The sequence below is a fragment of the Aquila chrysaetos genome, chromosome 26, assembly GCF_900496995.4.
Source record: "Aquila chrysaetos chrysaetos chromosome 26, bAquChr1.4, whole genome shotgun sequence".
Classification (NCBI taxonomy): Eukaryota; Metazoa; Chordata; class Aves; order Accipitriformes; family Accipitridae; genus Aquila; species Aquila chrysaetos.
Window position 1 is genome coordinate 728,652 of NC_044029.1, and position 15,534 is coordinate 744,185.

Consider the following 15,534-nt stretch of genomic DNA (forward strand, 5'->3'; position numbering starts at 1 on the left):
GGGGATGTGTGATCCTCTTAGGCATTCAAGCTAAAGATCTCTGGTGTAGGTCCCGTATGGGTCCTTTTCAGACTGTTTCCTGTCTCGTTGTCCACCAGGCTATGGTTGAAGTGTGTGTGCATGTGGGTGCATGGAGAATAATTTGCATTTGCAGATCTGTTCTGACTGAGGAATAAGCAGGGGGTAAGGGATGATGAGTGAATGCGCAGTATGTGGTTTTGTAGAAGCCATCAGCCTGGCTTCCGTTTCTAGAAACATGCTTTTCCAATTGCTGAAAACAGTCATTTCCTTCAAGAGGAATGTTTTCATTTATTAATTGATTGCCCAGGAGATTAAAAATTAAATATGGAGCCTTTCACCTCTGGTTGCTAAGATGGGCCCTTGAACACAGGGGGGACAAAGGATAGTTTGGAGGTGGGATCGTGCCCCTTATCACAGCCCTGCCTGACTCTGTAATGCTTCTTATTCCAGTTCAGAGATGCAGTGATGGAAGCAGACAAAACTAGAGATTGTATCACTGGGAATGGAGGGTGGAGGTATAAAATGGACATTGGATGGTGCCTCTTTTTCTCTTAAAACTCTTTGGGCCCAGAGAGAGGCTGTCATAGCTGCTGCCCCTCCAAAGGGCATGGTGAAGCTGAGGTCACACCAGTGTTGGTTGGGCCTGCCTGCTGCTTGCCTTGCTGACTTTACTCTGTTGGAGGGCTCTGTGGGGATGAGGGGTGCCCCATCCGCCCTCATGCCGAGGTTCTGCAGCCTCTGGGAAAGCAAGTTGCCCACTTTGCAAACTCCTGTTTCAGCATGTCAGCGGAGAGACTGTGTTCCTTTGTGCCTGGTAATGGCAATGCCCTTCTTGTGATGGGTGCCCTAAGCTGCTGCTATAATCAGCTTGGTAAAAAAGAATAATTTTAGCATGCTGCAGTGATTTTTCTCCCATCAAAGTTTGCTTTCATTACAGGTTTTGATAGCTATGAGTTTGTCTTCATCCCTAGGGGCTGTGACAAGGTTCTAAGAGCCACCTTACTGCCTGTTTTATGCTATGTGAAACCTCTTTTTTTTTTGGTGATGTGGCAACCTGTGTTTCACAAAACAGCCATGATGTTTTCTATTGGCTTAAAGCAGTAGGACGTGTGTTCTCTCTCGTGTGCTCGTGTGTGCACATACAGGCCAGCCCATCTCACCATCCAAACTGGAGAGGCAATTCCTTGCACAGCCAGATAAGTTGACTGGTACACAGAAAGAGGTGACATGAATGGTGCGTTCACCTACCGACAGCCACAGTTCCTGGTTGGCCTTATTGCTGAGATGTTGTGAATGAGAGAGATACACTGCTTTAGTGGCGTTGGCCTCCTCAGCTGAGTTGACCAGGTTCCAAAATGGCTTTGCGCAGAACTCAAGAACAAGGCTCATCTGCGTGTCTTTAAGTTATAGCTATAGACTGCAGCCACTTTCCACTATAGAAGGTGGCAGTACATGACTGTATATGTTGGTGTACCAGGTGAACTGTTGCTGTTAAATGGGTTTGCTCTGACCGTTAGTGTGCTCTTAGCGTGCTTCTCGGGCTCATCCAAGTATACAGTCACAGATGGGAGTCAAGAATTAGCACCAGGCAAGCTACTGCTTGATGTATCAAGAGAGGAGAGGCTTCTCTCCTTCTAACCTACCTTTGCATCTTTTTCTTTACTGCTTATTCAGTTCCTGGCTTACAATTCTGTGCTTCTTCCTGTCTGCTTGTTCTAGGGGTTTTAAGCAGTCTTGATAATTGACAGTCTAAATTTTACTGCTCATAAAACCCCAGAGAGCATTGATTATGACTCGAGTTAAGCAAGTGGCATATAAAATCTCACAGCCTTGCAGCTGTAGGGGAATGTTATGATGAATGTATTTCTTGGGAGCAGCAAAAGGTTTGGAGTATTCTGCCAGCTCTGTTCTGGGCATCAAATGTTACTAGTGACTTGCAGCCACTAATAGCATTTCATTTGGGACATTTGCCCAAAAGTTTGAAAGCTGATCATTTGTTTGGTGAAGTGGGTGTGAGGTGTTCTGAGAGGGATGTCTCCTCGTTAATTACTTTTCTACTTCAGTCAGAATCAGGAAGTGCAAAGGCATCCACAGAGCTGAAAAAGATACTTCTTAGAAACTAAATGACGCTTTGTGGATAAAATGCACATAGATTTTATTGAAAATCTTTCCTTGACTGTGTTCCAAAGCCACTGTTACCTTTTCCCTTTCCGTTTTCCTTTTTTCTTTTACCTAACCTCCTTTTAATCTTTGATCACTGGCTATTTTATGCACTTAATCTAGAGTGGACAAAAAGACCGGGTTGCTCAGATTCACTTCATGGTTCTTAGGCACTAATAGGAGATGTCTGTGTTTGAAAACAGTGAAATATAATATCTTCTCAATAATGTTTTCTACATGATAGTAAAATAAAATAAGAACTACCTTCTGAGGTGACTATGTTCTTCCATTCAGATGACTGCTTCTTGCTGAAAGATTGTGAGAAATGTTCTTTCTCTGTCTCTCCAGTTCCAGAAACCCAATGACTTCTCACCCCCTTTCCGCTTTGGGACGGTTCCCAATGGCAGCACAGAAAGGAACATTCGCAACAACTACCCTGAAATGCACAGCTACATGGTGAAGTTCAATCAGAGGGGGGTGGATGATGCACTGTTCTCGCTGAAGACTGGGTGAGGCTTTCTTCATCCATGCTTACTCACCACAGAAACCTGACTTCTTTGCATGCTTGTCTAGAAAATTTTTTGTGGGGTTTGGAAAATGAGCCTCCATTATCATTCCATGGTTAGAAGTATAGCAAGACCACACACACAGCACGGGAGAGTAATTCTGTGGTTCTCTTAGCCAGGTTTTTCTATTAACATCTGTATAAGAGTTTGGTTTTCCTGTGTTTATACGACTATTTAAAAAAAGAAGAGGCTCTTCTGTATCCTTGTGTATGTTAGCCTTGTGTATATTAGTCCCGAAGACCTTGCTTCATCAAGATGTTTCATGCTGATGTGTCCTTAGCACAGGAAAAGCTCACAGACCTCTGTGGACAAAGTTTTCCTCAGAGCATTTATATTGTCATCTGGAAATTCCTTTGTTTTCCCTCCTTCTGTGTATAAAAGATTATGTTAATCAGGAAGCTGAAACAAGCCTTGTCAGACTAATCCCACCTCAGTGTATCACTAGCTAATACAGTGTAGTGGAAGGTGTGCTTGAAGCAAATAGTTTGGAAGTAGCCCTCCTCTCTGGAATATTTTAGTATCAAGGGCTGAAGAAAATGTTGTTTGAATAATAAGGAAGTATATAAAATGGGAGCAATTCCTTGGGTAATTTGGGAAACATGGGAAAAATCATTAGCAAAAGGTATGTTTGAACAGCTCATCCTGTTTTAATAGCAGCGAATCTGTAAAGAAGCTAACTTAAAATGCCATTTTGCAAGCCTTTGTCCTTTATAATTAAAGACCTCCTCCCTGAGCTGACCACTTTGGTTGTCAGAGCCCAGCCCCAGTGAAAAAAACCATTCTTGCTTATGCTCGTGTTGCACTCTTATGAGAAAGTTCATTCCAAAGCACGAATGAAGATGTTCAGCCAATTTAATTACTAGATTGACTGAATATTTCTAAACCTGTTTGCCAGGTTCAGAGGCACACAGCCCATTATAAGTGATTGTACCATTGTTGGATGCCATCCTGGAAAGGTACATTTGCCAGGATAGTCATCATCCAGGAAATAAATATGCTCTGTCCTGGAAATCTATGGATGAAATAGAGCTCATCACTTGTGGTAGATGTCATCCTGGCTTCATAGCCACCCTTGGACAGTCTTCCCCACAGATACGCACTTGAACTGAGATAATCACCATACTGGAAATACATGTGCAGCAGGTGGATTGAAAAGATAGCGTGGGTGTGAGAATGTGCAAGGTGGAAGGTCTTTGGTCTTTTATCAGAAAGTGCTTCATTTCAGATCTAGTGGGAGGATTTACTCATTGGCTGTCTTTGGTTATGTGGAAGATGCAGCCCCCTGAGACTGCCCCCCATACCCAAATTAATTTGTTGCAGTGAGAGGAAGGCTCTCATCAGTCTGTTGTGCTGTGTACCCATCCCATCCCATAATGGGGATTTCTCTGTTGAAACAGAATTTTGCTTGTGGTTTTCAGCTAAGCACTCTTTACCAAAGAGCTACTCAGCATGGTAAACCATAGAGCTGCTATCAGGGCCACTTGACATTGGTAAAGATCCAGTAGTGCTTTTCACAGTAACTGAGGAGTTAAACATGATGTCCTGACTGTATTTAATTTGAAAAAAATTACATTTTGCTCAGCTAAGTCATGCCAGCAGTTTGAATCGGAGATAATCTTTTCCTTACTCCAACCCCTACTTTGCTATCTAATATTGATACATTTTATAAAGCATTTTAGGTTCCTTTGAGATGAAAGGCAGTACAGAAATATAAGCTATTCTTAGGACTATAGATCCCCTTGACTTCCTCTTCATTCATCTTTATCTTGCAGTTTGTTTGTATTCCAAATGTTCTTTCAGATCAGAAATGATGGTTGTCAAAGAGTCAGAAAGAAACAGGCAGTCCTCATTTATGATCTAGCTTCACCTTTTAACAGGTTCTAGGCTCAGATTTTAGTTAACTGATGAAGGTGAAGATGCAACCTATTGTAGTCTATCTGAAAGAGATTCATTTCTGCCTTAATTACCTGAGAATACCTTTGAACTCATACAGATTCTGTCTTTCTGTACTATACCCCTCTTGTTTCTTGCACCTGTGCAGGAAGTTGGATGCTTTCATTTATGATGCAGCAGTGCTAAACTACATGGCTGGCAGAGATGAAGGCTGCAAGCTGGTGACGATTGGGAGTGGGAAAGTGTTTGCCTCCACCGGCTATGGCATTGCCATCCAGAAGGACTCAGGCTGGAAGCGCCAGGTTGATCTTGCCATTCTGCAGCTTTTTGGAGATGGTAAGTGACAGGAAAAAGAGGAGTTCAAGTTTTCCTAAGAAATACCAGGTTTTGCATGTAAGAAATAGAAGTTACTAGCTCTGGTGCTTCAGATTTGAGTTGAGAACAGGAAATCGTTAACAAGGGTTTGTTAGAGGCATTACACCAAAAATGTGAGGATGTCACTTGTTTTATGTTGTTGATGCAAGGTAGCACTATCATCAAAAGCAATGTCAAAAGCACTAAAGGTTTCATAGAAGTGGCTCAGATGCGTGTTTGAAAAATATCTTGTGCAAAGAATGTCTTGTAAAAACAAGATTTCTGTTGTGAACTTTTTCACTACCTTTGAGGTTTTGCCATGACCAAACCCACTAATTATACTGGACTTTCTGTTGTTGTCCCATGCTTTATAGTTCTAGACAGGATCAAGCCATGCAGAGTTTACAAAATCAAAGGATAAAAATTTCTGGATGAAAGAGTTAGCTCAGATTTTCCAAAAAGTCAAAAAAAACCCAAGGAAGGACTTGAGACTCAGAAGCGTATTTTGGAGTGAGTTTTTAATCAGAACATTATAGTTACCTAGCTCGTCTCATTCTTTGCAGAGAAATTGCTATTATTAAAAAAAAATATTCATGGGATAAGGAATTCCTTCTTAGATAATATTTTCCTGGCTTTCCCTTTCCATTCCATATTACATCTTGCTGTGTCCTTTTTTTGAATAAATAAAATTCACAGGTTATTTTATTTATAAGTATTTATTTTTTTCTGAAATCTGAAAATAGCATATGGTATAATAAATATGGAAAGAACATAGCTATGATATACTTCAACAGAGAATTGGCCACCTGACAGATAAGGTGTTCTGTCTCCTAAACATCCTAATATGTGTTATTTGAGAAAAAGACATAAGTTCTCCATAAAGTTTTAAAGACTGTGCTATGGCACCACATAAATATATGGATTTTTTCCTCCTGTCACTGAACTGGAGGTTGCAAATGTGAAAAACTAACTTTCCTAACAGCATGAAAGGAATTGCCAACCTGCAAAATTAGTTTGTTTCTAAATGTCTCAATAAGTGTGTGTGTGTGTGAGTGTTTATCTCTCTCTCCCTCATGAAAATACCATAATGGGGAGTAAGTGGGGTATGAAATTAGACTACAGAACATTTGTTCCTAGCAGATACAAATTAGTAATATTTTTGATTGGTCAGAAGGCTTGGAAGTGTTGAATTTGGACAAAATTGAAGGGAAGAAAAACAGGTAGAAATGCACAAATATTTTTGGGAACATTGTACCTAGTTTTAATGAGCTATGGATATGATGGAAACAAATTCAAAATCAGACATTTTGATTTTAAAAAAAATCAACATTTTGAATTTTGAGCTGGAAATGTACAATGTTTTCATTTAGAAGTGACTCATTTTTGTCTACCAGTATCAGTCACTGATTTTTCTCTTCATTGACCTAATAAGAAAGTGGAAGTTTGTGAGGCCAGGTCTTCAGTCATCTGGTGGACAACTTTTTCACGATCTCACTGTAGACATTTGGCAAGTGTGATAGCTGTGTCCTGTGGTGCAGCTTTTTGTGGCTAATATCTGGCTGTGGAAAAATCCTATTGCCTTCCCTGTGACAAATTGCACCTGCCCCTATCAGAAGGGCAGTCAGGATATTTTATGGACGTAATAGATGTGGAAAACGAGCATGGCCACTGGAAATGACCTTAGATCAGCTTCTTGCTTTCAGTCTGCCCCAGCTTGAGCTCTTTAGCCATTGCAGGGCTATCTAACCTGTTTCTTTCCTTCTCTCTGTCTTTCTAGGGGAGATGGAGGAGCTGGAAGCGCTGTGGCTCACTGGCATTTGTCACAATGAGAAGAACGAGGTTATGAGCAGTCAGCTGGATATAGATAACATGGCAGGTGTCTTCTACATGCTGGGAGCAGCCATGGCCCTCAGCCTCATCACCTTCATCTGTGAGCACCTCTTCTACTGGCAATTCCGCCACTGCTTCATGGGTGTCTGCTCTGGCAAGCCTGGTGTGGTCTTCTCCATCAGCAGGGTGAGTGTCATTAGCTAGCGGGGAAGAACAGAGGCTTTATTCAGACAGTCCAGACATTCCGTACTGGAGATGCGGAAATCCACCGAGACAGTTTAACACGCATGTGGCATGGCGTGGTGGTCTGCAGGATAAAGGCTGGCATCTTTTCACCATTAATGTTGCAAGAGCATCTAATGTTTTTCTGTGACATCTCTGGTCTCTGCTGGATTTTGGTCACAGAAATGGAAATTTCATGTGAAAATGAAAATGCAGTATAAAGAGAAGTTAGCTGTACCTGTCTGCTCCTCCAGAGTGAGTTGTGAGGAGGCCAAATCTAGGGACAGTAAGTCAAGTAATGGTGGATAACATGATTAGAAATTCAGGAGTTTTTCATTGCCCTCTATATTGCAGCTGTTCAGCTAACCTTATGTTAACTAGAAGTGTGCTATCATGGACAGTCAGAAGTCCCTAACCAAAAGCCATGCCCTAAACCATGCAGAAATCCTTCCAGCGAGGACGACCACATGAACTTAGCAATTGCTTTATGCAAATCTACCTTAGGGTATAATATTTACATTTAAAGCAGATTCTAATCATTTCCGAGTCATCTTTCTGCTATTAGTGTAGCTAGCAGTGTCCCATTTGGAGCTTTTTTTCTTCTTTCAAGCCACTGGTCCCTTCTCCTGATCCATTCTGAAGTGAGGTCAAATTTTGGTATTTTTTTATCTCGGTGTCTGATATAACAGAATTAACTTTGATTGTGCAAGCAGTATGTAATTGCTACATAACATATTGTTGAGGAGAAATGACAAAGCCTTTTGAATGCAGGGGCACAGCCTCTCTTCTATATTGTTAGTTTCTAACCTGGTTTAGTCTGCAGATGAGATGGCGAATTGTGTTTGGTGATCCTTAGCTAAGTACAGATTCTTTCATTCTGGGGTTATCTGTTAGACCTGGGCCAGGTTGGTGAAAAGTCTGAAAAGTGTTAATCATCTGCTAGCTGCTGAGAAACCATGGTAACATGATGTGATGGTATCCATTTCACAATTGACATTAATCAGCAGGCGCCATTTGGCAGGCTAGGGAATAAATGAACCCCTTCCTTCTGCTCCTAGCGGTAGCCCTTGCAAACAGTCTGTGTCATGGATGAAATGAGCTAGTAGGGAATGCAGAGGAATTGGGCACTTTTGCTGTCTGATTTGAGGTTGATAGAGGACTTCCGCTTTCAGGGATGTCAATTTGGAGCCTGTTATCACTGTTAAATTTAACAGAATGCAATTAAAAATTCTATTGTACCTCGCTCAACCAGATGCAGAAGATCTAAATAACCTATTCAGCAGTCCTGCTCTTTCTCTGTTTCCTTTTCTAATCTGCACTGGTGATTAATGTAGCTAAGTTTATGACAAATGAAGCTGTTCCCTTTTTAAGATAGCTCCTCTCTCGTTGATTCACTGATGTCCAGATGAATTTCGAGGGCCAAAACAGACTTACTTCCTCTCATCCACACAGAAACATTTGTCTTGATGCTTTTGTTCCCAAGGATATTATTTTCCCCATTTGCAATTCCATGTTACACCTACTAGATTTGAGTAACACTTACAGATGCAAGCAGGTATTCCTGCATCCTACAGATATGACATGAAGCAAAGCAGAGGAAGAGGAATGGAGGGGAAGGAAAAAACGTGAGGGGCAAGAAAGAGGGGCAGAACAGCAAGTGTTGGTAGAGCAGGTCTGATTTAATTTTATTTGATTATGCTTCATGATGGAAGGCTGACAGGCCTTGCCGGCCTACAGGAACGTGCTGTTGCTGCACAGGGTGCTTCCCAGTCCGGGTCGCCTTTCGTGTATTCTTTGCAGGACCACTCACCTTCCTGCTTTCTCTCATTTCAGGGTATCTACAGCTGCATCCATGGCGTGGCCATCGAGGAGCGCCAGTCAGCAATGAACTCCCCCACGGCCACTATGAACAACACCCATTCCAACATCCTCCGCCTGCTTCGGACAGCCAAGAACATGGCCAACCTGTCAGGAGTCAATGGCTCACCTCAGAGTGCCCTGGACTTTATCCGCCGTGAGTCGTCAGTCTACGATATCTCCGAGCACCGCCGCAGCTTCACCCACTCAGACTGCAAGTCCTACAACAACCCCCCCTGCGAGGAGAACCTCTTTAGTGACTATATTAGCGAGGTGGAAAGGACCTTTGGCAACCTCCAGCTGAAGGACAGCAATGTGTATCAGGACCACTACCACCACCACCACCGCCCCCACAGCATTGGCAGCACCAGCTCCATCGACGGGCTCTACGACTGTGACAACCCCCCCTTCAACACCCAGTCACGGTCCATTGGGAAGAAGCCCTTGGACCTGGGGTTACCCCCTGCCAAGCACAGCCAGCTGGGCGACCTTTACGGCAAGTTCTCCTTCAAGAGTGACCGCTATGGGGGCAGCGGGGCCCATGACGACCTGATCCGCTCGGATGTCTCTGACATTTCCACTCACACGGTCACCTACGGCAACATTGAGGGCAATGCGGCCAAGCGGCGGAAGCAGCAGTACAAGGACAGCCTGAAGAAGCGCCCGGCCTCCGCCAAGTCCCGGCGGGAGTTTGATGAGATAGAACTGGCCTACCGTCGGCGCCCACCCCGCTCGCCTGACCACAAGCGCTACTTCAGGGACAAGGAAGGGCTACGGGACTTCTACCTGGATCAGTTTCGGGCCAAGGAGAACTCGCCGCACTGGGAACACGTGGACCTGACGGATATCTACAAAGAGCGGGGAGATGAGTTCAAGCGTGACACGGGAGGAGGAGGGGGTGGATCCTGCACCAACAGGGCCCACCACAAGCATGGCTCGGGTGAGTTTGGTGGAAGCAACGAGCACAAGCATGGCGTTGTGAGCGGGGTCCCAGCGCCGTGGGAGAAGAACCTGACCAACCTAGACTGGGAGGACCGGCCTGGGGCTAATTTCTGCCGTGGTTGCCCTTCTAAGCTGCACAACTACACGCCATCGGTGGTGGGGCAGAACTCCACCCGCCAGGCCTGCATCCGCTGCGAGGCCTGCAAGAAGGCGGGCAACCTGTATGACATCAGTGAGGACAACTCGCTCCAAGAGCTGGACCAGCCGCCTGCCCCCGTGCCCGTGGCCACCAGCGCCACCTCCTCCTCCAAGTATCCTCAGAGCCCTTCCAACTCTGCCTCCAAGGTGCAGAAGAAGAACCGCAACAAGCTCCGCCGGCAGCACTCCTACGACACCTTTGTGGACTTGCAGAAGGATGACTCGGCCCTGGCCCCCCGCAGCGTCAGCCTCAAGGACAAGGGCCGCTTTTTGGAGGGGAGCCCCTATGCCCACATGTTTGAGATGCCAGCCAGTGAGACCACCTTTGCCAACAACAAGTCCTCAGTGCCCGCCACCAGCTACCACCACCACAACAACCCCGGCAGCAGCGGGGGCTACATGCTCAGCAAGTCGCTCTACCCCGACCGGGTCACCCAAAACCCTTTCATCCCCACTTTTGGGGATGACCAATGCTTGCTCCACGGCAGCAAATCTTATTTCTTCAGGCAGCCTGTGGTGGCAGGAGGGCCCAAAGCCAGGCCAGACTTCCGAGCCATCGTCACCACCAACAAGCCGGTGGTCTCAGCCCTTCACGGGGCTGTGCCAGCCCGTTTCCAGAAGGACATCTGTATAGGGAACCAGTCCAACCCCTGTGTGCCTAACAACAAAAACCCCAGGGCTTTCAATGGCTCCAGCAACGGGCATGTTTATGAGAAACTCTCCAGTATTGAGTCTGACGTTTGAGTGAGAGGGGAAGAGCATGGGGAGGGACTGGGGGTGTATGTGGAGCGTGGGAGGGTGGGGTGGGATCAGTCCCATCAGCTACTCTTCTGGGTCGTCCTTAGTTTGTGGGATACTGGAGTTCTGAGTAGTGCAGCGCTGGTGACAAGTGCCACCTCTTTGGTTTCCCCTCTTCCTCCTCCTCTTTCCCACCCCTCCCCTTTTATCTCTTTTTCCATGTTCTCGCTCCTCCCATTCTCCTCCATTCCTGGCCATTGCACTTTACAGTGACGTTGGAGTTGGATATCCTTGCTCGTGATTTCAGGAAGCAGAGAAAAAGACAGGGAAGGGGGGGGCTGAGGGGGAGCGGCAGTGACTCTAGCATTTCACTTTTGCTGGCTGCCGGCAGAGAAAGGCATGTGCACACACACGTGTGTGTGTGTGGCAGGAGGAGACAGCAGAAGCAGTGTAATGGACATGCAGGAAAATATGCTTGTTCAGGCAACTCTTCCTAAAACTGCCTAGAAAAGAGTAGTGTTGAAGATGTGGAGAAAGTGAAGGGGGAATAACATGAACTAACTTGATGATGCACTTATATGTTAGCTATACTGAGGTTCTCGTTACCTTATTTTGTGAAGACTATGGGGGTTTAGGGCTGAAATATATATATATATTTGCGTATATGCTGAGAAATTTTACGCTAAAATTTTGAATTGTCTGCTGGGGGGTGTGGGGGGAGGGAGAGAAGGCTTGTCTGCAGGTCTGGCTGGCAGTTTCACTATGGCTACTACAGCCGCTGGATCTGTGGCGGACCAGTGGGAGAGATGGGAAGGAAGCAGGGTCTGACTTTGGGAAAGCAACCCTGGAGTCAGGGAGACTGCTGGGATCTCTGACAGAGGATGCTGGTTTGCACTGAAATGAGAGGAGTTTGGAGAAAGGGGTGCAGGGTTGGTTCGTTAGCTGTGAATTGCTCAATAGTTGTGACATACTTCAAGGGTGGGAGCAGTGTATAGTATGGGTTAGCCTATACGCAAGTATATACAATAACTTTATACTTGAAATGTCTGTGGAGAAAGCAAAATAAACCCACGATCCTATAAGGTGTCTGGATAACAAACACAGTGGAACAGAGCTAAAGAGTAGGGAAAGGTGGGGAGTTTTGTCACTGTCGCTTCAGGGGACACCAAGCCTGTTTTGGCATGTCCTTTCAGCGAGGAGGGCAGGGAAAAAAAGAGTTTCCATCCTTCTGACCTCCCTACCCTTGGCCACCAGGTTGGAACAAAAAGAATAGGGTGCCCTCTGCCAGTGCTGGCATGGTGCTGGAGAGGAGAAAAACATGCCATGAAAGGGTGCGTGTGGTGGCGGTGGTGCTGGTGGACTGTTTCAATGCCTCCTTGCACATGTGGAAATGGGAGGAGGGTATGCGCACCCATGGGAAATATTTATGTATATTTGCTATTGAATGTACGGGGGAAGTACACGGCTTGTCTTCCTGGGAAGTGTTGTGCTTGAATAAATGCCAGAGAGCACAGAAACTCGTGCTGAGGGCTGAAGACAAGACGTGCGAGGCTGAGGTGTGTGTACATGTATGTGTGCTTCTGTGTGCGAGAGCGAGAGATACTAGCACAGGTGCAAAGCTGGAATAGCCTAGGGTTTTCCATCCCTGCAGTTGTAGTGACAGCTTTCCTGGTGCACCTAGTATCGACAGGAGTGTTTTTTTCTTTCCATTGTATCATTTCAGATGCAAGTTAAACTAAAGGAAAGGGAGCAATGGTAGGAGTGAGAAGCTGAACTCCCCTTTCATATGTCTTCTTTCTCCTGAGGTGGGGGTGTGGGCCGACCTCTCCTGCCCTGAGAGATATGGCAAAGTCTCTCCTGCTTATCCTGGGTCAGTCCCGGTGTCTCGATGACCGTGGCTCACCAGGGGAAGGGTTGAGAGAGCCCTGTGCTGAGGCCATGGGGACACTGCTGGGGACTGACTCTGAAAGGAGATGGCAGCCCTGTCTTTATGAGCCACATTTCCTGGAGCTGAAAGCCACCTCTCTCACATTCCTCACTGCACCCTGGTTGATTTTATCTTATCTTTCTCTTCTTAAGCCAATAGAAGGCCTTTTATTTATTTACCTATTTATTTTATTTATTTTTTAAAGCTGGGGCGGGGGGAGGGTGGGATTTGCCTGTAAAGTCAAAGAGTGTGAGAAGCGGGTGGGCAGGGTTGGTGAGGGGAATATTTTCTTATATTTCACTGAGGAAATTAAGGAGGGAAGAGGGGGAGAGTCTTTGTAATGCCACCCCTTAGTCTTTGGGGTAAGGGAACTTCTTATTCTTTCCCTCTTCTCTCATTACAAGGACAAAAAGGAAAAGAAAAAAAGGAGAAAAAAAAAAAAAAAAAGAAACCAAACAAATTAACAGAGCGATCTGCAATCCAGAACACACGGCAGCTTGTCAGACACCTCTGACAGCGGCCACCAAGAAGGCGTTCCTTTAATTTGTAAATATTTCTTTTTTATTGCGTTTTTGTATAAATTGGTGTTTCTCTTCTCGTGAATATTCAGGTCGTGGGGTGGGAGGGAGGGGAAGTTTGTTTCCGTTCTGTTTGTTTTCTACGACTTTTCAGGCTGCGTTTTTGGAAGCGGTTTACGCGGGTCGAGGCCGTATGAATGAGGAAGAGAGAGAGAGAGAGAGAGAGAGAGAAACCCATGTGTGTTGTGTTCCCCCGAGGCCCCCCGTATTGCCCTGTCACCTTTATCTTCATGAATGGAAGACGCCGGAACGTCACTTCAAGCCTTGCCAGCAGGGTTTCATGTTTTGATGGGAACACCCCCAATTCCTTTTTGCATATAAACTCTCTGTACCAGCATCTCTCTGTGGAGTTTGGGCCTCAAGGCACTACACTGTCTTGATAGTGGTGGGGTGAACCATCAAGTTGGCCGCTCAGGTTGGACCATCACTTTGACATTAAGAGACTTCTCCAATGCTACTTTGGTTTAGAAATCTTGGACCTGGGAAAAGCTCGTGATAATTTCTGGTATTTTCTAAGGGCTTGGGGGGGGAGCTTGACAGCTGGCGAGGGCAGCTAATCTCTTTGGCGGTTATCTCGGTACTTTTCCGTCCCTCCCCACCTGGAACGAGGAAACCTGGAGGGTGGCTCTGCAGGGAAATTAAGCCGAAAACAAACCAAAAAGAAGTTAATGGAACTTTTTTTCAAATCTCTTCTTAAAGGTTCTGATTTTTGTGTTCTGGGGTGAAAATTGGTTCGTATTTTCTCCGAACTGGTCTGTCCCTTGTTCCACTGATTGGCAAATGATAGTTTGCCAAAATCATTATCTAGTGTTGATACTGTTGTAGCACTGTTAACACTCTGAGTGCTCTGCAAATATTAACTGTGCCACAAACCACTCGAATGCTCTAGGGCAACCAGAAAAGAAGAACTGGAAATTCTGGACTGAATCACTGGTCTAACCAAAGGAGCCTGGTATTTTGCCTTCTCCCATAATAGATTAGGCCATGTGTCCATCAGGTTAATCCTTTCTCCTATAAGCGATCTTTTCTGGTTGCTTTGTTTATTTTAGTTCTGACAGGTCAACAAGTTTTGGGACAGAGATGAAGGGGAAGGGGTGGGAGGGGGGAGGGTGTAATTCATAATCCAGAAAATAAATCGATGATGTTATTAAACTCTGATTATATATTTAGAATTTTAGATTTGGTGTATTTTCATTCTAAGTATTCAAGTGAATCAATCAGGTAATATTAGCAGCAGGTGTTGTCTATACTAGAAAACCACCCATGTGCTGTTTATTACCTGTCCAGAAAAGAATGGGATTTCATACCAGAGCCTGACAAAACTCCACATCCCCTCCCTTGCCATTTCTATCTCTCTCTTGTAGAAACACCAGTATTTTCTGGAGCAGTGGCTGGGAACATTTCCCCTCTCTGAACGTTTCTGCACACAAGAATACTGAGCAAAAACCATTGCGTCCTCTACAGTTTGGTGACCTCTACTGTATATTTGCAGCCAGCCTCCCAGGAAAGACTAGGCACCTTTGGCAATGTTTCTGACATTTACCTCCTCACTCTAGCCCCAGGCATGGCTCTCTGAGAGGTATTTTCATGAGCCATGTTCTTCTGAAGTGGTACTGGAGTGTACGTACTCAGCTGAAGGAGGATGTGTATGAAGGAGACGGAGGAAATATTCAAAAAATATCAGAAATGTGCCCCGCACAGTCGAAAGCAGCTGGCAGGTAGAACTTGCAGCTGTGGATCTCCACGTCATAAACCTTCTTGGAGTATTCACACCAGCTTTTTACTGCAGTGCAAGACAACACAGGCTGGTGTAGTAGTTCTCTGTCTCCCATCACGCCTCCCAGTGAGGGCAGTATCAGAACTTGCCGTGTCACATCATAAGTAGGAAAGAAAAGCTGCAGTCAGGACTTGTTGTCAGTTGAGACAATGAAGCACACCGGCCCCACCTCTTCAGCAAAAAACCATCCCGTTCTCTCTGAAATCCAGCACGCGTTGTCAGGACTCTCCAGGTGAGAACCCCAGTGGGTTCAAAATGCTCAGCAATAGGCAAGTATGAACTTTGCCCATAGGGAATTGGTATTTCAATTTCCAGCGCATGGGGGGAGGAAGGTTCCTTTGTGATGTCCTGAAGGATTTGGTGCAGTTAAGAGTTTCCAGGATGGGTCTTTTTGTTTCTGCCTTCTTCAGCAGTGCATGCTGATACTGAGCTCCTCACTCCAAGAAGACACTAGCATCCATCTTGAATAAA

At 45.3% G+C, this 15,534-nt stretch overlaps 1 protein-coding gene across 5 annotated transcripts in view; it reads left to right on the plus strand.

Moving 5' to 3' along the window:
- Positions 1 to 12,303, plus strand: part of GRIN2B (glutamate ionotropic receptor NMDA type subunit 2B) — a 207,213-nt gene extending 194,910 nt beyond the window's left edge. For all 5 annotated transcript variants that reach the window (XM_030002910.2, XM_030002912.2, XM_030002911.2 and 2 more), the window contains 4 exons: positions 2,530 to 2,690; positions 4,789 to 4,976; positions 6,772 to 7,010; positions 8,880 to 12,303. In XM_030002910.2, coding sequence (XP_029858770.1) covers positions 2,530 to 2,690; positions 4,789 to 4,976; positions 6,772 to 7,010; positions 8,880 to 10,787 — 2,496 coding nt within the window. In that variant the 3' untranslated portion in view covers positions 10,788 to 12,303. The remainder of the gene's footprint in view (positions 1 to 2,529; positions 2,691 to 4,788; positions 4,977 to 6,771; positions 7,011 to 8,879) is intronic.
- The last annotated feature ends 3,231 nt before the right edge of the window (positions 12,304 to 15,534 follow it).